At 41.8% G+C, this 24,109-nt stretch overlaps 1 protein-coding gene across 3 annotated transcripts in view; it reads left to right on the forward strand.

The window, feature by feature from the left end:
- NR1H4 (nuclear receptor subfamily 1 group H member 4) overlaps positions 1-24,109 on the forward strand; it is a 62,677-nt gene that overhangs the window by 25,141 nt on the left and 13,427 nt on the right. For 2 of the 3 annotated variants that reach the window (XM_032788521.1, XM_032788523.1), the window contains exons 3-7: positions 2,996-3,148; positions 6,624-6,757; positions 8,093-8,191; positions 9,857-9,956; positions 16,650-16,796. In XM_032788521.1, coding sequence (XP_032644412.1) covers positions 2,996-3,148; positions 6,624-6,757; positions 8,093-8,191; positions 9,857-9,956; positions 16,650-16,796 — 633 coding nt within the window. The remainder of the gene's footprint in view (positions 1-2,995; positions 3,149-6,623; positions 6,758-8,092; positions 8,192-9,856; positions 9,957-16,649; positions 16,797-24,109) is intronic. The other variant, XM_032788522.1, reaches the window with a different exon arrangement.

The raw sequence follows: 24,109 nt of genomic DNA on the forward strand, positions 1-24,109 counted from the left end.
CAAACATGCACTTGTTTATTTTCATGCACCAGCTGTCCTCTACCTGATTCATAGCGGCGGCTCCAGGCACCAGCGCTCCAAGCGCGTGCCTGGGGCGGCAAGCCACGGAGGGCACCCTGCTGATCCCTGTGAAAGTGGCAATCAGGCTGCCTTCAGCGGCTTGCCTGCGAGAGGTCCGCCGGTCCTGCGGATTCGTGGGACCAGTAGACCTCCCACAGGCATGCCATTGAAAGCCGCCTGCCTGCCGTGCTTGGGGCAGCAAAAAAGCTAGAGCCGCCCCTGCTGATGTAAAACCAAACACCTCAGTGGGGGACAGGGTGGGAAAAGCAACATATACACTGAAGTCCTAGTCTTGCAAGTTGTTCAGAATGTTTCTGTATAAAGCCCAATTAAAGTCTGTGAGGGTCTGCCTGTGAAGAAGAACTTTCAGGACTGGGAGCCTGAAAAAAGGAGTTCTACCCATAACTAACCCTAATCACTGTTGAGGCTAACGGAACAAAATATATTTGTAGTTTCTAACTGAAGCTAGTTGTTGAGATTTTGCAAGATCAGATAAGGTTAGACACTGTGAAAATGTAAAAGACCTTATTTTTAACCCCCTCACACACTGTCTTCCCAAATATCTTTTCTGATTTGCCTCAGATTGTCCCAAAAAATTCTCCCTTAGCACAAGATCATACACATGATATTTCAGTAGGTTTGATTTAGCTCTGGAGTTGTTGTTATTAAGGAATATGTGTCAAAAATTGGGCTTATAGTGAAGAACTAACTGACATTACTAGGGAGAAGACTATGTAGAGAGAAACTGCTAAGAATGTCACTCCATAATAAAAATGGGATGAGAGTAAGGTTGAAAATTATGCTTTGCCAGAGCAGAAAAACATCTTGGATTTTAAAAATTGTTTCTTTCAGGAGGAAACATTCACAGTTCTAAGTTTTGTTGGTTTTTAAATCTCACTGATTTGGCATCACTACATGTTTTCAATAAGATGCATTTGCTAAAGCTTTCGCAATTCTTTACATACAAATAACAGCTAATAAATTGCTGCCTAGATCTTGTTTATGCTAGCCATAATAACAGCAATCTGACTTATAATGGTCATAAACATATTTGCATACAGCTTTTGATTATAACTATAATAAATGATTTTCTTCATGAATTGCAGCCTTTAAATAAATTGTTTAAAATAAAATTGGAACATGATCTGAAACAAATGCAACTGCCATTTAACTAGCATTGAAAATCTACAGCTTAAACCTAGACCTTTTCTTCCTTCCCTGACCGGTATATGGAAATATTTTAAACTCCACGTGAATGGCAAACAAAAATAATGTCTGGGTCTGACTGAAAGTTCCAAATAATCTGCATTTCAAAAGAGGTTAGTGTCAATCAAATACATTTGAATGAAAAAAGAGAACTATTCAAAACAAAACAGTACAGGAGACAGGACTCAAAGAAGTGCCAGGTTTGTTGTTGCTAAATAGAATTTTATTATTTTTTGTAACAATATTTTAGGGCTGGGATGGATTATTTAAATTCAAGATGGGCCTGAGCCATGACATTGTAATTTGGATCCACAGTGAATTTCTCAAAAATTATGGGGTGTATGTAGGCATTTGTGTCCTAGTTCAATGCCTTTCAGAGAAAAAAAACAAGAAGAGCGCAAGATCTGAACTTCCCCCAGGGTTCACTGTGGGTGACTGGATCCTGTGTTTTTGCTCAATCCCACCTTTAGTGAATGGAAGTGTCAGGTAGAATACTACCAGGGCTGAGATTAGGGTTAGCCTGTACAACAAATCAGCCATGTGCTCTCAGGGGCTTCCAGGAGTCCCTTTTTAAAATTCTGCCACCAAACTGATGGAAGAGTTGAGATTATTTCCCATGCCTGGTAGAATTCACTCTCTCTTTGAATGCTGCTAAATCATCCCATATAAAACACAGCATTAGAAAAATGCTATGCTTGCAAAGCGAAGCACTACAAGTTCAGCAAAGGCTGCCTGTGCAATTTTATCTTTGCCCCCCTAGTAAGTGGTGGTATGCTAATCTTTTATTGCATAGAATTTCACTATATGAATGCATGCTGTCTTTTCCACAGTAACTCAGTCTGAGTACGGTTGGACAGTGAATAAGGGCTTTGTACTGAATGAGAAAGGGGTCTGTGGAGCCATGATTTTCTTTGGGCTAATTTTTGTTTGCAGTTCTTTACCCCAATATAAACCTGGAGTGAATCCAGGGAAACTAAATTCCATGAAACTTGACTTCAGTGAGACTACTTGTGTGGTTAAAGTTAGAAAAGTGCTTAAGTACCTTGCTAAATCAGGGTCTCAATGCGCCAGGTGGGCGGAGTTTAATGAAGGAGGCAGGAGGTTGGTGCAAAAGAGGGAGGAATCCTCTACTTTAATATGGAGGATTAAAAATAAATATAGTTCCACTGCTTCATTCTGGATGGGCAGGTAGTCTGTGTGACCCTGCTTACACGTGTTTACAAGTACTCTACTTCTCGGTAATTGAGATAATGGGAATTCACTCAAATGGGTTTGCTGCCTGCCCTCTCATGGATTGTCCTGTCCTCAGAGTCCTTCAAGTGAATTGCAGCCTCATAGTCGTTCATTGGCTATTATTATAGTACTGTACAGTATTGTGTATAATCCTGGAATTTGAACCACAGTGATAGGTTCCAAATTTGGATCTGAACCTTCTCAAGGATCCCAGATATTTGGATGTGGGATTTTAGTTCAGGCCAATGTCTAGTGTATAGACCCACATTATATAATATCTGGTTCTAAATGATATTGCATGGACCACTTAGGTGCGAGTAATTTTTAAAGTAACAATAATGCAGCCATCAGCATGTCCCAGTGGTACCAAAAGAAACTGGAGTAGTTACAGACTGTGTTGCAGTCAGAGGGTGAAACAGTTATGCAGGCTCTCTTCAAGCTAATCTGTTGCCCAGTTTGCAGTGCCTTCTTACACATCTCACTGTTGTTTGCACAGGCTTCTTCAGAAGAAGTATCACTAAAAATGCTGTATACAAGTGTAAAAATGGAGGCAATTGTGAGATGGACATGTACATGAGAAGAAAGTGCCAGGAGTGCCGCCTGCGGAAATGCAAACAAATGGGGATGTTGGCTGAATGTATGTATGCAGGTATTTGCATCAAGCAATCAAAGTACCTTGAAAATATATTAAATGTTACATTTGTCTAACTGGGCTGTGTCTCATATGCTGAAGTCTCCATACATATACGAAGGTGGGTAAAACACTCAAAGATATAGTCTAGCAAATCTGAAGGCATGAACTGTAGCATTATGGGCACTACAGTTTGTGCTCAACAAATCTTATTGAATAGGCATGACATACCCATGAATGATGAGATTTGGTTAATGATAGGGGACACCAGAGCATGAGGTGTGTGATGATGTGGTGGTGAAGAAAGGACTTTCCCTGCTAGAGTGGGCTGACACAGCAAAAGACAAGAGCCAAAGGGGCTGCCCAAGTGCAAGGAAAAGCACTCCTGTGGCTATAGAAAAAGGATGAAGGTGGTGGAAGGCCTCAGTTGGAGAAGGGGAGGAATATAAAGAAGTAGGGAATTTTCAGTGCTATGCAGAGCAGAGAAGGAACCAACCTATGCCTAGCCACAACCACATTTTTATGGACTGCCTGCCAGCCCTTGCCAGCCAATTCCAATGCTTGTATGAAGTGCTAACAATCAACCAATGGCAGATCTCCTAAAAAGGAGGGCTACCATTGGCTGGAAGTTATATGCTGCAGTCCTCCTCTGGCAATCTGGGCTGGCCTGGTAAGGGAGAGCCCTTTTTTAAAATAGTCTAATTAGTTCTTCTAATGGAGGTATAGAGCTATACGTAGAATCACCTCCAAAGAATTTGGCTTATAGATTTAAATCATGTTTTATATTAAAACAAAAAATGGAATTCAGGCTGACATCTTATATACATTACCAAGGTCCAGGCCAATGTACTTTAAACATCTGTGACACTGCTCTACAGCCCAAAATGAGGAGTTGAACTTGAATTTCTGGTAGAACTTTAACTAAACTATAATAGTCATTCCATATTTGAAGGCTCACTCCTAGAAATATAGTGTACACATCTGCATATGCTGCCTTCAGCGAATAGGACTGCAGTTTATTCTGTTTATTGATGGCTCCAATCATTTTAGCACACTATAGTGTCAAACCAATTCAGGGTCATACAGGAAATTAATCTACTCTGAGTTTTTAATATACTTCTCTTTTTTAATCTGATCATGAGATGCTATATTAACTGTTGGCTTTGCGAGAAACAATAACCTCCATCAATATTTGGAATTCATGCAAATATAATATAATTAATCTTTCATTCTGTAGATTGAACAGACTACAAAGATCCAGAGATATGACATATTCTCGTACAATACATAAATACACAAACAAATGCCACCCAAGTGATGATAGCACTCAAATGAGTCAGTAAGTGTCATAGGAAAATGAAAACCCATGGAGTTGGACTCAGATTCATTGTCCACAAATTCAAGAGTTCAGAACACTCTACTCATAGCAGCAGAAAAACAACAGATCACAGAAAAAAATAGGTTAGTGTAACTAATACTGATTGAGGACACATGAAACTTTTAAACTGGCTGATCATTTTCTCAAATTGGCATATGTGAAACAAAGAATGACAATAGGTCCTGCCATTTGAATCTCTCTCTGCAATGGAAAAACTTACTTTGTTACTGGGTATCTCATGTTACTCATAACTTAAACATAAGCATGTTCTAAAGCACTTCAGTGACGACATTTTGCAAGTCACCATTTAACAAGTTTCAAAGGAAGACTGTACTATATACAGTTGGTTTTAGATCAGGGCTGGTAAAGCCTAAAGCTTCTATTTCTACATCATCTTAAGTTGAAGAAGTTCCTTTGAAATAAAAGGTTACCTTGAACTTTGTTTCATTTGCTCATATTAGAGGGTTGCAATTATAAACACTGGAGAATTTTGCTATAGCAAAAAGGGAGGTAGAGTCTTATAAACATTTATGGCCCCTACTCACTAAACATTTCCATTGCCTTTGTACATAAACCACAGACACAATGAAATTATTTAACCATCAGCGTCAATCTTTTTGTACTTATAGTTGCAGTTCTTTAGCTTGAAATGAGTTTCTAATTACAGACCACATTCTGCCACTCTTATTCTGGCTGAGCAGCACTCCTAGTCTCACTGAAATTGAGCCATTTGTGGAGTTAGAGTAAAATGCTGGCTGCATTGAAGTCAATGGGAGGTTTGCGATGAACTTCAGCGGGGCTAGAATTTCACCCCCAAAGTACTACTTAGGATAAGTAAGGATGGCAGAATCAGGCCTTTAGTGTACAAGACACAAGGCAAACTGAATTTTCCCCAGAAAAGAAATAGGACAGAACCTCATCTGATATAAATCAGTGTAGGTCCACTGACTGCACTAGTTTACATCAGCTGAGGATCTGACCCAGTGGTTTTAGCAAGCTTGCTTCACATCTATTCTTTAAAAAAATAAAGCTAGGATATTGTAAAAATGAGGCAGTGCAAACACATACCTTGATGCCAATTATTATCTGCAACATTCCTATCACTGATATTTTCCTATTTCAACATACTATATGTAAGTCTTATTTTAATCATGTAAATTTCCTCTTCTGTCAATGGTGCGGGTAGGTTATTTTATATAGTGCTTAAACAGGAAATTAAAAACATTCACAACTGAATTCAGTGTTTACATGATATCTTTCCCCAACATCATATATTTTCTGAATGAGTCTCTTTTCCTGTTCTGCATTTTCAAGACTGGAGAGCCAGGCAGACTCCTTGAAAGAAACTCTAAATTGAAGTTCTGGATGATTATATTCTTAGGTCCATACATACCTGCTTGCCTGTTGGTCAGTTTGCTGGTTTTCCTTTGAGGGTTTGTTCTGTTAATTGTTATAATTTAGTAATTGTTCAGCACAGGTGATGTGCTGTTTGCTGTGCATAATACACCTAAAGATAGCCCTTGCCCCAAGTTGTTTACAGGCTATAAGGATAAATACATAAAGTAACAAATATTTAATTTAAGGCCACGATAGACTCTAATGAATAATGAACCCTGGGTTTGATTCAGCCTGTTAGTTCAGGGAGGTACAAATTGTGGCAGTTGACCAGATAATGAACAGGATCAGCACATCTCCCAGACACTTCAGCCATATCCTCTCCCTGGCCAGCATGATTCACTTCTGATTTGTACCAGCAACATTAGATCTGCCAGCAGAGTGGCAAAGCAGATGCCTGTGCCCCTTTTTAAGTGGACATTCTGCAAGGGAGGCTGCACCCTAGGTTGCACTAGTAGAAGTTGGCTCAGCCCAAAGATGCTTATCAGAACATCCATAGCCTGTCATCTATGTATTGGAGTGCCCTAAGTACTTGTGTCTAAGGAGAATGCTGTCTTCAGAGAATGTCATGCATGGGTAAGTAGTTCATTGCTGTTAAAGGGCAATATATGGGCATGCTGATGTACGTACTTGGTTCCACACTGGTATGTGTGAATTAACCTACACTAAAATGTCTTTTGGTGTGTGACTCCTGTGAACATATTATTTGCAATGCTGCAGGTTTGTTAACAGAAATACAATGCAAGTCAAAACGTCTAAGAAAAAATGTGAAACAGCTGCCTGATCAGACAGCCAACGAAGATAACGAGGGAGCGGACCTGAAGCAAGTGACATCTACAACTAAAATATATAGGGTAATAAAATTTATGTAAATAGTTTGTACAATAATTAGGATGTTTGAGCAACATGCAACTAACACAATATACTATGGTTACACTGAAGTAATTTAGAGAATCGCCTAGTGTAACCAGACACATTTCCCTCAGTATTTGTAGTGTTTACCTATAATTAATGAGATAACATTATTTGAGCTAAGGCATTAGTCTACGTCAACAACATAAAACCATAACTTCTCATATAGATTCTAGAGCAGGTCTTGACTCTAACATGTTAATTATGCATGTGTGTGCATATAAACACGCATACGCTAGCATACACATTCCACACAGATTAGATATATGTCATAGAAATATCCATGGGATAAACTGCAGAGACATGTGATAAACTGCAGAATACACATTAAGTAAGATTTATCACATGGCTGTGCAAATTATCCCTGATATTTTTACGGTACATATTTACAGATCTAATCTCTGCATGGGATGAGTGTATTGAATAATTAAGGTTTTACAAATTATCGTGCACCTTTGACCACCTCATTTGCACTCTTCATGAATCCATCTCCTTCAGGACTGCTATTAATATGCCAAATCTCTGAGCACCTACAAACAGTTGCCATAAAAAAAATCAGTCTGATGGAAGGAAACATTGCTCTTTCTCCCCAAATGTGGAACTACAATCCTCCAGCACTACCCCCCAAAGGCAATGATGGCAATATTCAGTCCTCACCTGCATCAGTGACCAGTTTAAATGTGGATATCTCACTGCCTTCAGGACTAGAAATAGGAGCAAAGGAAAAGCAAGATTTCTGACATTCCAAATGGACCTAGCATTTGCTTCTAGACCTGGAATGGGTGGAGATATTAGACCTTAAAATTGTGATATTCTTAGGTACAGAAAAGCAATATTAAGTCACTTTAGAGGCTTTTAGAGCTTCTTTTGAGCCTTACCCAGTTGGGGACACAAAATAATTTTGATACCTGAGATATAAAAATAGTCCAAATGTGTTTTTTGAAACTCACTAAAACATCTGTTAAATAGTTTTTCTGTAACATAAGTGTCATGTATAGAATATATGAGGGTCTGGTATTTGAGGTTTTGGGATGTCCACATACCTCACTAATTACCAAACCTGGTAACACTTCCACCCCAAACTCATGCGGGTAAAACATTTATACCACTCTATCATGGATCCTTTGTTTATATCTGCAGTCTGTAAGGGGCTAGACAGACTTCTCATCTTGTTGACATCCAAATGCAAAACATAGATCTATACAATCTTACTGAAGTAAGGGATGCTAGATCACTTCCAGTTACTGAACTTTATGGGGTTTTTTCTGCCAGTATAGGAGAAAGTAGAACTTACCCCAGAACAGCAGAACCTTCTTCATTACATCATGGATTCGTATAGTAAACAAAGAATTCCTCAAGAGGTATCAAAAAAACTTGTAAGTACACAAATTAATTAATCTTTTGTAAATTGTAATTTGGGTTGTATGAAGAGACTACAGGGCTATATCATTATTATTAACATTAGTTATTATGGTATACTGAGGACTGTGTTTGAAGTGCAAGCTGACACTTTAAGAGCAGGAGGGTTTTCTGGTCCTGTTTGCAGGCTATGGGCTCTGTAACATCTGGGAGCAGCTTAAAGCAAGGTGGGGTGAGTTGTGTCAGTCTATTTTAGGGAGCAGCCTGTTTTCTCTCTCTTTTTGTTTGTAAACATTTTGAATTCTAAGAAATAAAGCAACCTTCGAGCAAAGATATTTATGGGGTTTTTTATCTAATGTTTCTGGGTGTATGCTGTGAACATAAGTTAACGTTTATATGGAAGTAGCACCTAGAGTCCTCAATCAGATTGACACTGTACAGATATATAGTAAATTACAGTCCTTGCCCCCAAAGAGCTTACAGTCTAAAAGAAGAGTTTACAGTCTAATATAGTATACATCACAAAAAAATTCTGACTTTTCAACAAAAATATCAAATCAAAAACTTCTTTTTTCAGTTTTTGCTTTTAGGATTTCTCTCTCCTTTCTTTCTTTCTCTTTCTTTTGCCAACTCTCTCTTTCAGTGGCAAAATGAAAAATAAAAAAGCAGAAAAAGGGGAGAAAAGGTAAAGGGGGAAAATGGAGGGGAAAATGGGAGAAAACACTTTGGTTTCCAAGTTTGAAAACTAAAAAACTTCAGTTTTGTGTTTTTGTTTTTAAAAAGGAAAATGTAAATAAACAAAAAAACAACAGCAAAAGAGTTTTGGACAAAAAATGTTGACCAGCTCTCCTCGGGGCTCAATTCTCTTGACTTTTCACTACACGGGGGGAGATATGTGGCATGTGTGGAGAGCTGGCCATGCCAGTTCTGTGTCACTTGGGTATTACAACCACTTCAGTTGTCTATTTAAATCGGTTATACTGTCCCTTTGCACTGCTTGAGCAATCTTCTCTAATGGTATGTTTCTTTTCCCATTGTTGTGGTGAATTAATGTAGTAGTCGGCCTGAACCTATGCTACCTTTTGCTGCAATTCCATCAGATCTTACAAGCACATAGGGTTGGGCCAAGTAAATACTTAGATGGGTGACCCTCCAAGGAATATCCTGGGTGCTGCCTGCAGTAATGTTAGTTGAGTAGTTGATACCCTTCCCTTGAATCCATATGAACTAATGTTCCAGTGTGGTACTGCTGGAGGTGCTGTTACACACGATATGTAAAAAGCAAAGTTCTGACCACTTGGGGTCAGTAAAGGTTTCATGCTCTTCATAAGTGTAGGACTGTTAGCCCTGTGACCTGGCCAAATTCCAATCTGGAGATGATATTCTGCCTTTCTAAATTCCCAATGCAGTTGCAACTGAATACAGTGTCTTTCCTCACTCCTTAATCTAAACTACTGTGTAATGTTGCTTTGTAGTGGCAAGCAGCTACCACGATCCACCTGAAATCCTAAATTCCCAAACTTTTGTTTACTTTTATTACCTATTATATTACAGAGCTGTTGTGAGGATTCATTAGTAAAATATTTGTGTAGTGCTTTGAGATATTCTTACGAAAAGAATGACAGAAGTCCAAAGTGTCAGCTATTATTAACCATTTTTTTAAAAAATTTTTAATACTTTAGTTACAAGAGGAATTCAGTGCTGAAGAAAATTTTCTCATCTTAACAGAAATGGCTACCAGTCATGTTCAGGTTCTTGTGGAATTCACCAAAAAGTTACCAGGTATGTCACAATGGACCAAATCTTGCTCCCACAGAAATTAATGGAAAACCTCCAAATGATTTGAGTTGCAGCTTGATTGCTACGTATATCTAGGTATGTATAGCTGAGAGGATGTATAAAAGTATGTTCCATTGTCCCTGCCAATACACATATACCTCAGATGAGATCTAAAAAACTGAAGCTTTATACTCCAAGAGACTGCTTTGAAAGATGCAGACTTAACCAGTTTCAGAAGGAATATCCTCTATATCTATTCAAGGACAAAATGTTCTGGGTGTTTTAGAGTCTTTGAAGGTATGTTATTTTAAAATAATGTTGCAATGCAAAATATTGCTCCTTAGAATTGACTCTAACACTTTAGACATTCTATTTGATTCCTTGTGCCCCCTTTTCTGTGAAAGCATTTGAGTCAGTCTCATCCACTGAAGCACGTGTGCTTAGAACATTGGCTTTAAGTGCATAGAAGGGATGTTTATTCAGGGTTTGTATTTAGACTTTTTGAATAACGAATCACAGAATCACATTGAAAGTGAGATTTCAGTTTTTCAATTCACAAGTGGAAAAGGCATTATAAAAATTTAGCACCATGCTACCTCAAGAGGGCAAATGTGTCACAGCTCTATTAGGTTCATTCAGAAGCACATCCTGCCCCATCCTATGTGGCTTCAGGTACAGCACAACAGGCAGAGTTTTTCTGTTTGGGGAGGAGGAGTGCAGGGCATCTATCTCTATTCATGTGCCATGGAACCCATCTCTGTGTGAGGCTCCCCGCACCTTTCTGTGCAGCGTGGCTTGGAGTAAAGAAGTGTGGAGGTAGAGCAGTTAGATCCACCAGTCATTAATCCCTACACGGAGGTTTCTTGAGTCCTAAGTCCAGTGCCCCATCCACTAGACCAGGGGCTCTCAACCTTTCTTTCTGAGTCCCCCTCCCCCCAAAATATGCTATAAAAACTCCAGGGCCCACTGGTGGGGATCAGGGGGGAGAGGAAATGAGAGGGCTCTGGGCTAGGTGGGGAGGCTCAATCATAGGCATAGTTTGACTTCTATATTTGGGGGGACAGAGTCTGGGCTAGCTCCACATGGCAGGGCCCCGGGCGGGAGAGCCACCTCCAACCCCTGACTCACCTCACCAGGGCAGGTTGAGGGGGAGGGCAACCAAAAATTATAACTCAAAGTGGGGGCTCAGCTCAAAAATGTTGAAAACCACTCAGGGTGCAGACGGGGTTGGCTAGGGATCGTGTGCAGGGGGTGGGGTAGCTCAGGGTGCAGGGAATGGGTAGCTAGGGGCTGTGTGCCAGGAGCGGTCGCTGCTCCCCAAGAGTTTTGCCAGCAAGCAGTCAAAGGAGGCTGGGAGTTGAGGAACAGCTGCAGCACTGGGCACCAGCAGCATGAGGAGGAGACGGGAAAGCACCACAGCTGCCCGCTGCATGGTACCAGCCAGAGCAGCAGCTGCCCTGCACTGCCCAGTTCTGGCTTCCTGCCTCCCACCTGGCCAGAGGGTGGGGCCAGGAGCAATTGGGGGAGGAGGAGGTGAGGGGGTGTGTGTGGAACTGTCTGTGGACCTGCCCCGCTCTGGTTAAGGCACTGCAGTTTATAGGGGAGCAACTCTGTCCAAGGGCTTGGGGTTTCTGTCCTGTGGGGCACTGGGGCTCATGGGCCCACTGAAATCAGCTTGGAAACCCCGCCCCCACCCCAGGGACTGTGGGTCCCTGGTTGAGAACCACTGCACTAGACAATATTGCCTCTCACCTTCATACATGCACAAATATATTTTTATATACAAATGTGTTAAAATTTCATTTTGCTGAGCATTGCCCTTTTCTTTCCTCTGTCATGGGATTATTTTAAAGCCTCTACAGTACTGCAATTCCAATTGTATTTTCTTTTGAAAACTAATGATCACAGGTTCACAGGAAATAAATGAAAAAAATAAAGTGAATGAGTTTTGAATGGGATCAGTTCAGCGCTGAAAGATGATAATGCTACCAATTCTTTATTAACACTAAAGCAGGAATTTAATTTGTTATATGCTAATCAAGTTGAAGGCAATTTTGCCTGATCCAAAACAAGATTACATACACATACATGTGTGAGTGAGAGAGAGGGGCTGGGGGAGGGAGACTTGGAAGGATGCTGGCCTGGCAGTTGGAAAAAGGAAAGGAGGGAAAAACCTCACAAGATTTCTGTAATACAGATGGTCTGTTGGTCTCAAATCAAGAACAAAGTAAGGCCCATATCTTCAAAAGTCTCCACTAATTTTGGCTGCCTCATTTTGGGCACCTGACTTGAGCCTGATTTTTACAGCTGCTGAGTACCTGCAGCTCCCATTGATTTCAACTAGAGGAGGTGGATGGATCCTTAGCACCTAAGAAAATCAGGCAAAAGACTTCCCCTGAATTCCTGGGCTCCTGAAATTAGTGGATTCTCTTGAAAATATTGGGCTTGGAGTCTTGTTAGATTAAAATAACTTTGAGATGGAACTGCAGAAAAAAATCAAGCTCTTTTCTGAGTTATGTTAATCAATGTCTACTGAGGGAAAAAGGGAGAGGGGCTTCTAGGATCAAATAAAACTGCTATTTGAAAATTTAAAGTAGTAGAGATTTAGCACAGTTTATCTGTTGTGACTTTAAATCTGTGATTTTAACTATTTTCTTTCATTCTCTGTATTATCTTTCCTTGTTTGTGTGCTGCTTCATGGACTTGGTACAGGCTCATTGTACTGGGTTTGTAGTGGCAGTCAGCATGAACTGGGCTTTACATAACCTTCAGTCTCACTCTCGTACGTAGAGACCCCATTCTGCACTCACTGAAGTTTATGGGAGTTTGACAATTTACTTCAATAGGGGAAGAGCCCAGGCCCACAGAAAGGATAAATCCCTATCCAAAATATAGGGGGAAGCCTTTATCCAAAATAACAAAAGCTTAAAAATCGTGAAAAGGAGGAATGATTTTTGATTACCAGCCCCTTCTTTGCACCTATCCCTATAAAGCAGAACCTCAAAGATACAAACACCAGAGTTAATGGACTTACAAGTCAACCAGACACCCTGTGAAACAAGAAGTCATCAATCAGGCAGCAGTGGAGACCAAAAAAAAAACCCACCACCAAAAAACAGCAAATACTGTGTTGCCTCGGGGCATTAGCCCTGGGGCTGATGGCTTCAGCTATGGGAGACTTGGGGCTGCAGCTGCAGGGTGTGGGAGGAGGGTCTGAAGTCTGGGCAGGGGAAGAGCTGGGGGCTTTTGACCCTCAGGAACATTGGAGCTCAGAGCTTTAGACTTGGGGAAGACTGGGGTTTGGGGCTTCAGCCCTGTGACTCTGCTCCTGGCTTCTGCCGTGTGCGGGGTGCTGGGGCTTGAGCCCTATGGATCCATTCCCAGCTTCAGCCCTGCAGGGGTAGCCAGAGTTTGAGGCTTTAGCTATGAGGGGAGCACTGGTTTCAGTCCCAGCACTGCCCCCGCTAAAGCCCCAAGCCCTGGAGTCCCCCCCCCACAGCTGAAGCTGGGAGTAGAGCTGTGGGGCTGAAACCCTGATCCCCAGTGCCCCTTGCAGGGCAGAAGCCATGAGTGAAGCACCAAGCCCCAGCACTCCCCCCAGGTCTAAGGCCCTGAGCTGTGGTGCTCCCAGGGGGCAGAAGTCTTGAGCCCCCCTCTCACCTGCGGCCCGAATTCCCCCATGGCTGAAGTCCGTAACATCTTGTTCAGAGTTATGGACCATTTCAGAATTACAAACAACCTCTTTTCACAAGGTGTCTGTAATCAAGTGCAGACTCACCTGGCAGCGCCTTCTGCTGGTCGTCCATGGGAATTAGCTCGATAGCCCTCTGGTGTGCACTCTGCAGGCCAGGCGTCCCACTTGTCGTTGGCCTCTGTGTCCCTCCCAGGACCCCGGTGCCCTTTTAACTTGGTGCTGCCCCCTGGCAGTACCTCCACAGTCTGGGTCTCCCCCTCCCAGGAGAACCCCCACCCACTATCCCCACTTTGCCTCAGTATTGGCTACTTCCCAGTCTCCATCTAGCCGCTGTTCACTGAGGCAGACTGCAGTATAAGCCACTCATCACAAGCAAAGGGTTTGGACCTGCTGCCTCTGGCTACCCGTGGGCTGCCCCTGCAACACAGTACCTAGTAGGCCTTACCAGGCCTGCAGCCTGTGGCTTTCCTAGGATGGAGCTCCTCGGCTCCCTTGGCCTTTCCCTAGCACTGCTCCACTCCAGATACCTGGTTAAGCTCCCTGCAGCCAGGCCCTTCTCTCTCTGAACGCAGAGAGAGACTGTCTGCTTGAGCTCCTGGCTCAAGCCTCTATAGGGCCAGCTGAGGCTGCCTCCCAATCAGCCTAGTAGTTTTTCTCCTGCCACAGCCCTCTCCCAGGGCTGTCTTTAAACCCCTCAGGGCAGGAGCGGGTGACCACCCTGCTACAGTGTCTGTAACTCTGAGATTCTACTGTATTGTCATATGTAAAATCCTCTTAGGGTATATCTACACTGCAACTAGACACCCACGGCTGGCCCATGCCAGCTGACCCAGGCCTGTGGGACTTGGGTTTGTGAGACTGCTTAATTGCAATATAGACATTTGGGCATGGCTAGAGTCCTAGAGCCTGAGCTCCAGCTGTGGATTTTTAATTGCAGTGTAGACATATCCTTATGGAGGAAAAGAGCCTACGAAATCCTAGATCCATTCCAGGTGGGAGGAAACCCAAACAAGGCATCACGGACAGCGGCGTATTATCGCCAAGGCCAACAAGGCCTAGGCCTAGGGTGGCAAATTTGAAGGGGTGGCAAATTTGCTCACGCCCCCTCCCCAACTCCACCCCTTCCCCAAATCCCCGGCCTGCCTCCTCCCTTAGGCGTGCCGTGCTTCTCTCTTTCCACCTCCCTCCTAGGCTTGCCGCGCGAAAGTGCTGGGAGGGAGGGAGGGAGAAGTGAGTAGCAGCACTCGGAGGAGGCAGAGCAGGGACCTGTGGGCGCGGGGAATAACCTGAGGGGGGCCGGGAACCGCTCACCAGCCAACTCACCTCTGCTTCACCGCTGCCATCTCCTGAGTGCACCGCAACTCCCCTTCTCCCCCCTCCCTCCCAGGCTTGCCACGCAAAAGCACTGAGAGGGAAGGAGGGAGGGAGGGAGAGAGAAGCAAGTAGTGGCGTGCTCGGGGGATAGCGGACGTGACCCGGGGTCGGTGGGTGCGGGGAGTAACTCTTTGTTGGGGGGGGGGGCAAGGAACCGCTCCCTGCCCCAGCTCACCATTGCTCCACCCCTGCTATCCCCTGAGTGCTCCACAGCTCCCCTCTCCCTCCCTCCAAGCTTGCCGCAGGGGAGCAGAGGTTAGCTGGAGTAGGGGGGGCAATTTTTTGAGGGCCTAGGGGGCGGCAAATTTGTTAATCTGCCACTGGTCATGGATGCAGGAGGATTTGAGCCATATAATGTGAAAATTGGTTCTCAAGTCACTTTAGCGTGGTTGCTGTCCTGTTGTGCTTTTTAAAACACGTTCTCTAATAATAAACGATTCCTCTTTCTCTGAAACTATTATACCTATTTCCATCACACTCCTGCAGTTCATGAGCTCTTAGCTATAAAAGTCTAAGGCTATGTCTACACTACTGCCTATGTCAGGAAAACATATGTCGATCGGGGTGAATATTCCACCCCCTGAGCCACATAGTTACACAGACATAAGACTTAGAGTGCATAGCTCTGTGTTGGCGGGTGAGCTTCTCCCACTGACATAGCTTATGCTTCTCGCAGGGGTGGTTTCTTTATGCTGACAGGAGAGCTCTCTCCTGTCGACATAGAGTGTCTTCACCACACACACTGGTGTGGTGCAGCTGTAGCAATGTACATGTAGACATGGCCTAAGAGGTTGATGTCATCATTTCAGGCTGGATTAAAGCAAACTCCTATGAAATCCATCCTTTACACCTTGATTAAATCTCTATATTCCTGCAGCAATATGAATCTTTATTACTGTAATAAGTGAATGTGTAATCATTTCTCTAGTGATCTACTTGATGAATAGATTGACTTATTCAATAGAACTTCAGTATGCAAGAATAAAGACATCCAGAACTACTACTCAAGATATCTGGTTTATTTAAACGTAATTACTGATATATAATCTTTGTAATATCCATTACTAAACCTTTTCCTATAACCCACAATTCATTGACAAGACAACCTTAGAGCTTCTGCCCCTTAAGTTAGTGGAAACCAGAAATTAGTTGTGCTGTATTCATTTGAGTAGCAGAATATGAGCAGAGTTATACATAGAACACTAATGAGAACATGACAAAAAATACTGAAGAGGTTTGTAGGATTAGAGAAATGCCCACAGATGGCTATGCCATGCCTTTATATTCCACACGTAGCATTACATTTAAAGGTCACAATTCAGCAATGCAATTAAGCATCTGCTTATATCTAATTGAAATAAATGGAAGTTAAGCATGTATTTAAGTGCCTTGCTGAATCCAGGCTTAAATGTACACAATACTTAGCAGCCCTGATAAGAGCACAATTAGCTCTTATACAGATGCATGGCATGCCTGCTAACCAAATTCAGCTGTGGGCTCTTGGCCACTAAGAACGCTATTGCTTGACTTGGCAAATATGCAAATGCTAAATAAAATAAATGGCACCTTTTGGTTAAGAACTTGTAGGACCTAAAGTACTGATGTTCTTATTTCTGATATCCTTCCAGGCTTTCAAACCCTTGATCATGAAGATCAGATTGCTTTGCTGAAGGGTTCAGCAGTAGAAGCCATGTTCCTTCGTTCAGCTGAGATCTTTAATCGGAAACTTCCTATGGGACACACTGACCTCTTAGAAGAAAGAATTCGCAAAAGCGGTAGGTGCTTAATTTAGTGGAAAAAAGACTTGCTTTCATGGGTCAGCATTTGCCTTTGAAATGTTAGTACAGAATGCTTGTAATTGGTAATGAAATAGTTTATCTGAATGCTGTTCTTCTCAGTCAGCCTTGAGAGCAAAGGTCATGAGGTAAATGTTTAATCATAATTTCATTGTAAACATTATGAATTAAGCTATATCAAAGAAACTAATGTATCTCTTCAAGGGTGAGTATAAAAGAACTGTGACAATAAAATGCCATTCTATGGTGTTATTCAAATAAAGTGTCAGTTTATATGCTTGTAAATGTCATTAATGTAACAAAAGAATTATAGATTATTATTGTGTGTGATTCAGAGGGAAAGAATCCTGCTTCTCTGGGTCAATTGGTAAGAAGGATCATGAAGAATAAAGAGCACCAAACAATGATGGCTGTAATGTATTTTCAGTACACATTCCACTTCGTAAGGGTTCTCAAAGGTTTGGTCTGCATGATGGAGTTTTACAGTATCTGAACACAGTTCTCAACAATTGAGAACAACAGCTCAACAATAGCTGAATAGGGACTGAACACAGGTTAGGAGCTGTTGTGGACTTGGAAAAGTTCTGTATTGTCAGCTCACTGTACTTACATTTCAGTGTATAGCATATAGAACTGTATAAACAAGTCATTGTCTGTATGAAATTTTAGTTTGTACTGACTTTGCTAAAGATTTTTATGTAACCTGTTGTAAAACTAGGTAAATACTAGAGAAGTTAATGTACTGCCTGGAAGCCTCTGTGTACCCTCAGGGGTATAATGATTGAGAACCACTGAGCTGGTGAACAAGAGTAGCTAACAGGAGCGTTTTGTGAGGGAGTTTAGAGAGGGAACCTGAGAGCCAGATACACATTATTAAGTCTCTAAATTTAGGCCAATAAACACCCCCACCCAAAATAACAACAAAAGCTACACGAGTAGAGAGAATGCAGGCAGAAGTCCAGCAGCAGAGTGGAGGCTATCCAGTTTATTGCATTGAATGCAGAATGTATGATTACCTGCCTTGTGGGCAGGTGGCATATGTGTGCATTCAGTGCAAGGAACTTATGGCCCTCAGAGACTGTGTACAGGCTTTGGAGACCATAGTGGCTGAACTGGAGGAGCTAAGGGAGACAGAGAGGTACACAGATGAGACTTTCCGGGACACAGTAGAACGGTCCCACCCTCAGTCCGACAGCCTCTGTGCTGTTGAGAAGGATGAAAATCTTAAGAAGAACATCAAAGTGGAGAGGAGGGAAATGATTCCATAGTTGAGATCCTCCTTCCAGATGATTTCATGGAATACTCTTGCACTGAGGATACCTCTCCGAGAGAAGGGACCCAAGTTATTAGAAAGAGACAGGTAATAGTAATGGGGATTCAATCATTAGAAATATAGATAGCTGGGTTTGTGATGACCAGGAGAACCACATGGTGACTGGCCTGCCAGGTGCAAAGGTTGCAGATCTCTTGAAACATCTAGACAGGCCTATGTGCAGTGCTGGGGAGGAGCTGGTGGTCATAGGAAAAGATAGGTGAGAGGTCCTGGAGGCCAAATTTAGCCTGCTAGGTAAGAGATTGAAGTTCAGTACCTCCAGGGCAGTGTTCTCTGAAATGCTTCCAGTTCCATGAGCAGAGCCAGTTAGACAGGCAGAAGCTCAGGGCCTCAATGTGTGGATGAGACAATGGTGTAGGGAGGAGGGGTTTAGATGTATTAGGAACTGGGGAACCTTTTGGGAAAGGACGAGCTTATACAGGAAGGATGGGCGCCACTTACCCAAAATGGAACCAGAGTGCTGTTGTGTAAAATTTATAAGTTTGTAGAGTGTTTTTTAAACTAAGAGCTGGGGAAAGCTGATAGATGTGGAAGAGAACACAGTGCAAATGGAATCATCTCTTAGGGGAGGATCTATTAATAGAGATTCTCTGTATGTTAGTAAAGAGGAGAGAACAGAAGTTAATAAACTACAGATGATAGGAGCTGAAGAGAAACAGATGAAAAAGAGTCCCATTTAATTCCATCATATAATGGCAGACAACTAAAAAGTGACAAATTTTATAAGTGCTTGTACACTAATGCTAGAAGTCTAAATACTAAAATTGGGGGAACTTGAATGCCTGGTCATAAATGAGCCTATTGATATAATAGGCATCACAGAAACTTGGTGGAACGATGATAATCAATAGGAGATGGTAATTCCAGGGTACAAAATACATAGGAATCACAGAGTAGGTCGTGCAGGTAAGGATGTGGCACTATAAAGGAAACATAGAGTCAAATATAGTAAAAATCTTAAATGAATCAAACTGTACTATAGAATCTCTATGGATAGACATTCCATGCTTGAATAATAAGAATATAGCAGTAGGAATATACTACCGACCACCTGACCAGGATGGTGACAGTGATTGTGAAATGCTCCAGGAAATTAGAGAGGCTATAAACATAGAAAACTCAGTAATAATGGGGGATTTCAACTATCCTCATATTGCCTGGGTACATGTCACCTCGGGATGGGAGGGAGAAATAAAATTTCTAAACACCATAAGTGACTGCTTCTTGGAACATCTCGTCCTGGAATGCACAAGGGGAGAAGCAATTCCTGATTCAGTCCTAAGTGGAGCACAGGATTTGATCCAAGAGGTGAATATACATGAAATTCTCAGTAATAGTGACCAGAACATAATTAAATTTAACGTTCTTGCGGGGGTGGAGGGAGGGAAATACCAAAGAAGCCCACTGCGGTAGCATTTATCTTCAGAAAGGGAAACAACAAAAATATTAGGAAGCTAGTGGAAATTATTAAGTACAGTCACAAATCTGAAATGCCTGCAAGCTGCAGAGAAACTTCTTAAAAACAACACAATACAGGCTCAAATTAAATGTATACCCCAAATTAAAAAAACATAATAAGAGGACCAAAAAGTGACACCATGTCTAAACAACAAAGTAAAAGAAGTGGTTAGAGGTGAAAAGGCATCATTTGAAAATTGGAAGTCAAATCCTACTGTGTTTTCCGCACAATTTGGGGCTCTCTCCTCCCACTCTGGGAGCAATGGCCTTCTGTGGGTTAATGGGACCTTTTACTAGTGGAAAAAACCTTTATCACACAATGAATATTCTTAAACATGTCCATGTATTTATTAGCAATCAACATTAATATCCTCCTCTAATCTTATTTTCCAAAAAATGAGGTCTTCCTTCAGGTATTAAGTAATTATGTCAGGCCAGGCCTTTGCTACTTACTTTCCCCTAATTCTTTTTATGTCAGTATTTGTCTTTGCATTATATTTTTATCTTTCAGTGCTTTCCAACATTTCCAAAACCACAGGGTGCTAATCATTCAAACTATCATTAAAAATAGGCTTACAATACAAACCAGAGGGTGCAAGCTTACCTCCTTTTTATGCTATTAAAACTTCTAAAAGATCCCAAATACTAAATTTCTTGAGGACTCACGACCTCCATAGTGCAGGCCAAAATAACCTTCCATTCCCCTTCTGGTTTCATTATATATAGTCTTGCCTCCCCCAGATCTCCTGCCCAGTGATTGGGTTAAAAGTGTGTGTTTGCAAGACTGGGCTTTCACTCTAACCAAAATAAAGCCAAAACAGTAATCATTTGCAGCTAATTCTGATACTTTTACTCATATTGAATAGGTCCTTGCTCCAGGAGTAGTCCCAGTGATTTTGAAAATAATCAGATTACTCATGGACTGAGGTACTATTCTGCATGAGTAGGGGGTATCAGTATCAGGCCCTTGGATATTTGCAATGTACACAGCTTCAGATAAGGTAAAGGGGGAAAAAAGCATCCTCAGTACAATTCTCTCATAAAAAATGTTGTAAACATTGGGCTTGAACATACAATTCAACATGCAAATATGCAAAGAATATCTAAGTTTACTTCCTCCATATTTTGTTGAACTTATACCAGTTAGTTAGAAAGCTGCAAATCTGCAATGTTTGGCTGTAAATTTTCTCCACTTTAGAGAGGGACAGTTATTATGAAATGGAAAATGATACTTTTGTCTATCTTACAAATACACTCTGTTTAGCTCAACAAATGTTTCTTTCATATGCCATCTGCCACTGACTTACTACATGATGCTTCTAGAATCTTAAAATATAGTAGGAATTTAATGGAATATGTAGCCCAGACCCCAACAAAATTAACATAATAATATGTAAAGGGATAGAAAAATTACGGACTCTTTTTGGTGTTTTGAAGACTAAGTTATAGACCAGAGGTGGGCAAACTATGGCCCGTGGGCTGGGCCAGATCCGGCCCCTCAGGACTTTGGATCCGGCCCGTGGGATTCCCCCCTGTGGCGCCATCTGCCCTGCACCACTCTCAGAAGTGGCCAGCACCACTTCCCTGCAGCCCCCGGCTGTGGGGGCAGAGGGCTCCATGCATTGCTCTTGCCTTCAGGCACCGCCCCCAACAGCTCCCATTGGCCAGGAACCAGGGCTAATAGGAGCTTTGGGGGAGGTACCTGGAGGTGCGGCAAGGGCAGCGCATGCGAAGCCCTCCACTGCCCCCAGGGGCCACAGTGCTTCCTGGAGCGGCGCAGGGCCGGGGACAGGGCAGACATGCAGGGAGCCTGCCATGGCCCTGGTGTGCACCGCTGCCACCCTGGAGCCACTTTAGGTAAGTGGCACTGGGCCAGAGCCTGATCCCCTCTTGCATCCTGCCCCCCAACTCCCTGCCCTAACTCCCCCACCTGCACCTTGCACCCCTGCCCTGAGCCCCCTCATACACCCTGCACCCCAACTCCGTGCCTTGGTCTCCCTCATACACCTCATACCTCTCCTGCACCCCAACACCCTGCCCTGAGCCCCCTCCTGCACTCTGCACCCCTCCTGCACCCCAACCCACCTTCCTGAGCCCCCTCATACACTCCGCACCCTTCCTCTGCCCCAATCCCTTGCCCTGAGCCCCTTCCTGCACACTGCACCCGCTCCCACATCCTGCACTCCTTCCTGCACCCCAACCCCCTGCCCCAACCCTGCATACAATTTCCCCACCCAGATGTGGCCCTCAGCCCAAAAAGTTTGCGCACCCCGGTATAGACACATGAATTATTGTAGCATGCCTGACAGTTTGTTAGTCTACTGGGAACCACAAACTTTAGAGTAAAAAAAAATATTGGTCTGAAAACTCACCACAACACAGCATTTTATAGTGTTCACATTTTATATTATTTGGGTAGTTTGTTTAAAATGAATCAATAATTAAAGATAAATAATTCCATATTGAAAAATAGTCTAGCATGCACAAGAAATGAAATCTCACATTAGTAACTAGTCACAGGGTCAAACTTCACAGCTGGATTATTATCTGGGGCCTAAATTTTTGAAAGTGACTAGTGATTTGGGGTGACTCAGTTTTAGGGTGTCCAACTTGTTACACTCTAAAAGGGCCTCATTTTCATAAAGCACTGAGCACCTATCTTCTGAAAATCAAATTTCTTTAAATTGTCTTAAATTGGACATCTCAAAATTAAAGCAATTTTCACTTATCATCTTTGAAAATTTTAGTTAAGGTGTATACGTAAGCATATGTATTACTAATGCAATTCATTTATATATACAAGTTATTGGGCTCAATACAGGGATATCTGGGTGAAATTTAATGGCCTGTGATACACAGGAGGTCAGACTAGATGATCTACTGGTCCCTTCTGGTCTTATCCCCCATGAATATGTTCTACTAAAAGTTGCAGCTACCCACTGCCATTATTTCTTGTTACAAAAATGCTAAACAAATAATTCAGGCAAAGAAATTAAAACTAACTTAGGTAAGAAGGCAAAATCCAAGAGCAGTAAAAAAAAATATAATGCAGAGGGGAGAACAATGGAAAACAAGCAACAAACAAACATGTAAGACAAAGCTGAATGAAAAGAAAAAAACACACAAACAGAAAAGAGAACCACTGAGGAAACACAAATATAGCTGAGCAAAATTCAAAGCAAGTAAGCATATTATATAAAAGGGTAAGGATGAGAGTAGAGGGAAGCAATAATGTATCAGGAATACTTGGAGCTTCTAGAAAGGCACCAAAGACTGACCCTCTTAAAAAGAAATAGTATATTGTTGAATTTAGTCCTTAGTCAGAACTTCAATCCATATAAGATAATTTTTAGATGTAGGCGAGTGTCTAAGTGTCAGCTAGATCCTATTGTCAGGCTTTGATATATGTACCCATGAAAATGGGGAAAAAACTGTCTAAAAGTCACAAGCTGTCCAATGTTTTGTCATCTGTCATGATGTTCTCTTAGAAATGGCTTTTATCTATTAATATTTATGCTTTTCCCCCTCTACAGTTGAATTGAATTTAAAATTTTTCTGATAAAGAAACCATAGAGATCTGGTGGCGATGACCTTTCAGCATTAGCAACTTTCATTTGATTCTTAGGCTGATGCAGTATGTTTTTATTTATTAGTGTGACTAATATACTGGGCTAAGTAGCAACATGTCTCACCAACTGTCTTGTTCATGCCCTCAGGGTCTTTTACATAATACAATATATGAGTTCTTTCTTTAAATGTTGCTAAAACTGAATTCCTCTTCTACATGGTACCAATGAAACCTATTTAACATTAATGAAAGCTTGTGCCTTTTTTTTTGTTAATTGATGCTTCAGAATGCATACCACATTGCAATTAACTGGTTATTTCTGTGAAAGGCTGACATCTCAGTAATATGCCTAGTTTACTTCTGTAATTTTAAAGGTGATTTGCAGATTGCACTTATTGATAGTACAATATTATTAAAACATTTATGAAGTGAAAAATATTTTCTCAATGAGCATTTATACACTGTAACTATGATGACATCTGCTTTTCTGGCAGTCATTAAGGCTCAGATTCTGACACTTTTACTCTAGCACATTATTCTACAAATAAGCCTTTCAATATCAGCACTAAGGAATAAAATGCTACTTCGCATCAGTAAGTGTGGTAGGATCTGGCTCTAATTTTTCAGTGAGTAGAATACTTGTCAGTGTGAAATACAGTATTGCCTATTGCCCTTTATCTCCTGAAACCCATCAACAATGAGATATAGGCGGAAAGGGGAAGTAACCACCTTATTCTAAAATATTGGTAAAAAGCTGTGTTCTGTCCTTGCATGTGAACACATGGTTCCCACTGATTTCAATGAGAGTCTCTCATGTGCACTCAAAGGCAAAATTTGGCTCAGGAATAATGGACAAATAATCACTCCCAGTATTTCCAGCTTTATAAATAATAAATAATAATAAAATAGTAATAAATTATTATTATTTATTAA

The sequence above is a fragment of the Chelonoidis abingdonii genome, chromosome 1, assembly GCF_003597395.2.
Source record: "Chelonoidis abingdonii isolate Lonesome George chromosome 1, CheloAbing_2.0, whole genome shotgun sequence".
Taxonomy (NCBI): domain Eukaryota; kingdom Metazoa; phylum Chordata; order Testudines; family Testudinidae; genus Chelonoidis; species Chelonoidis abingdonii.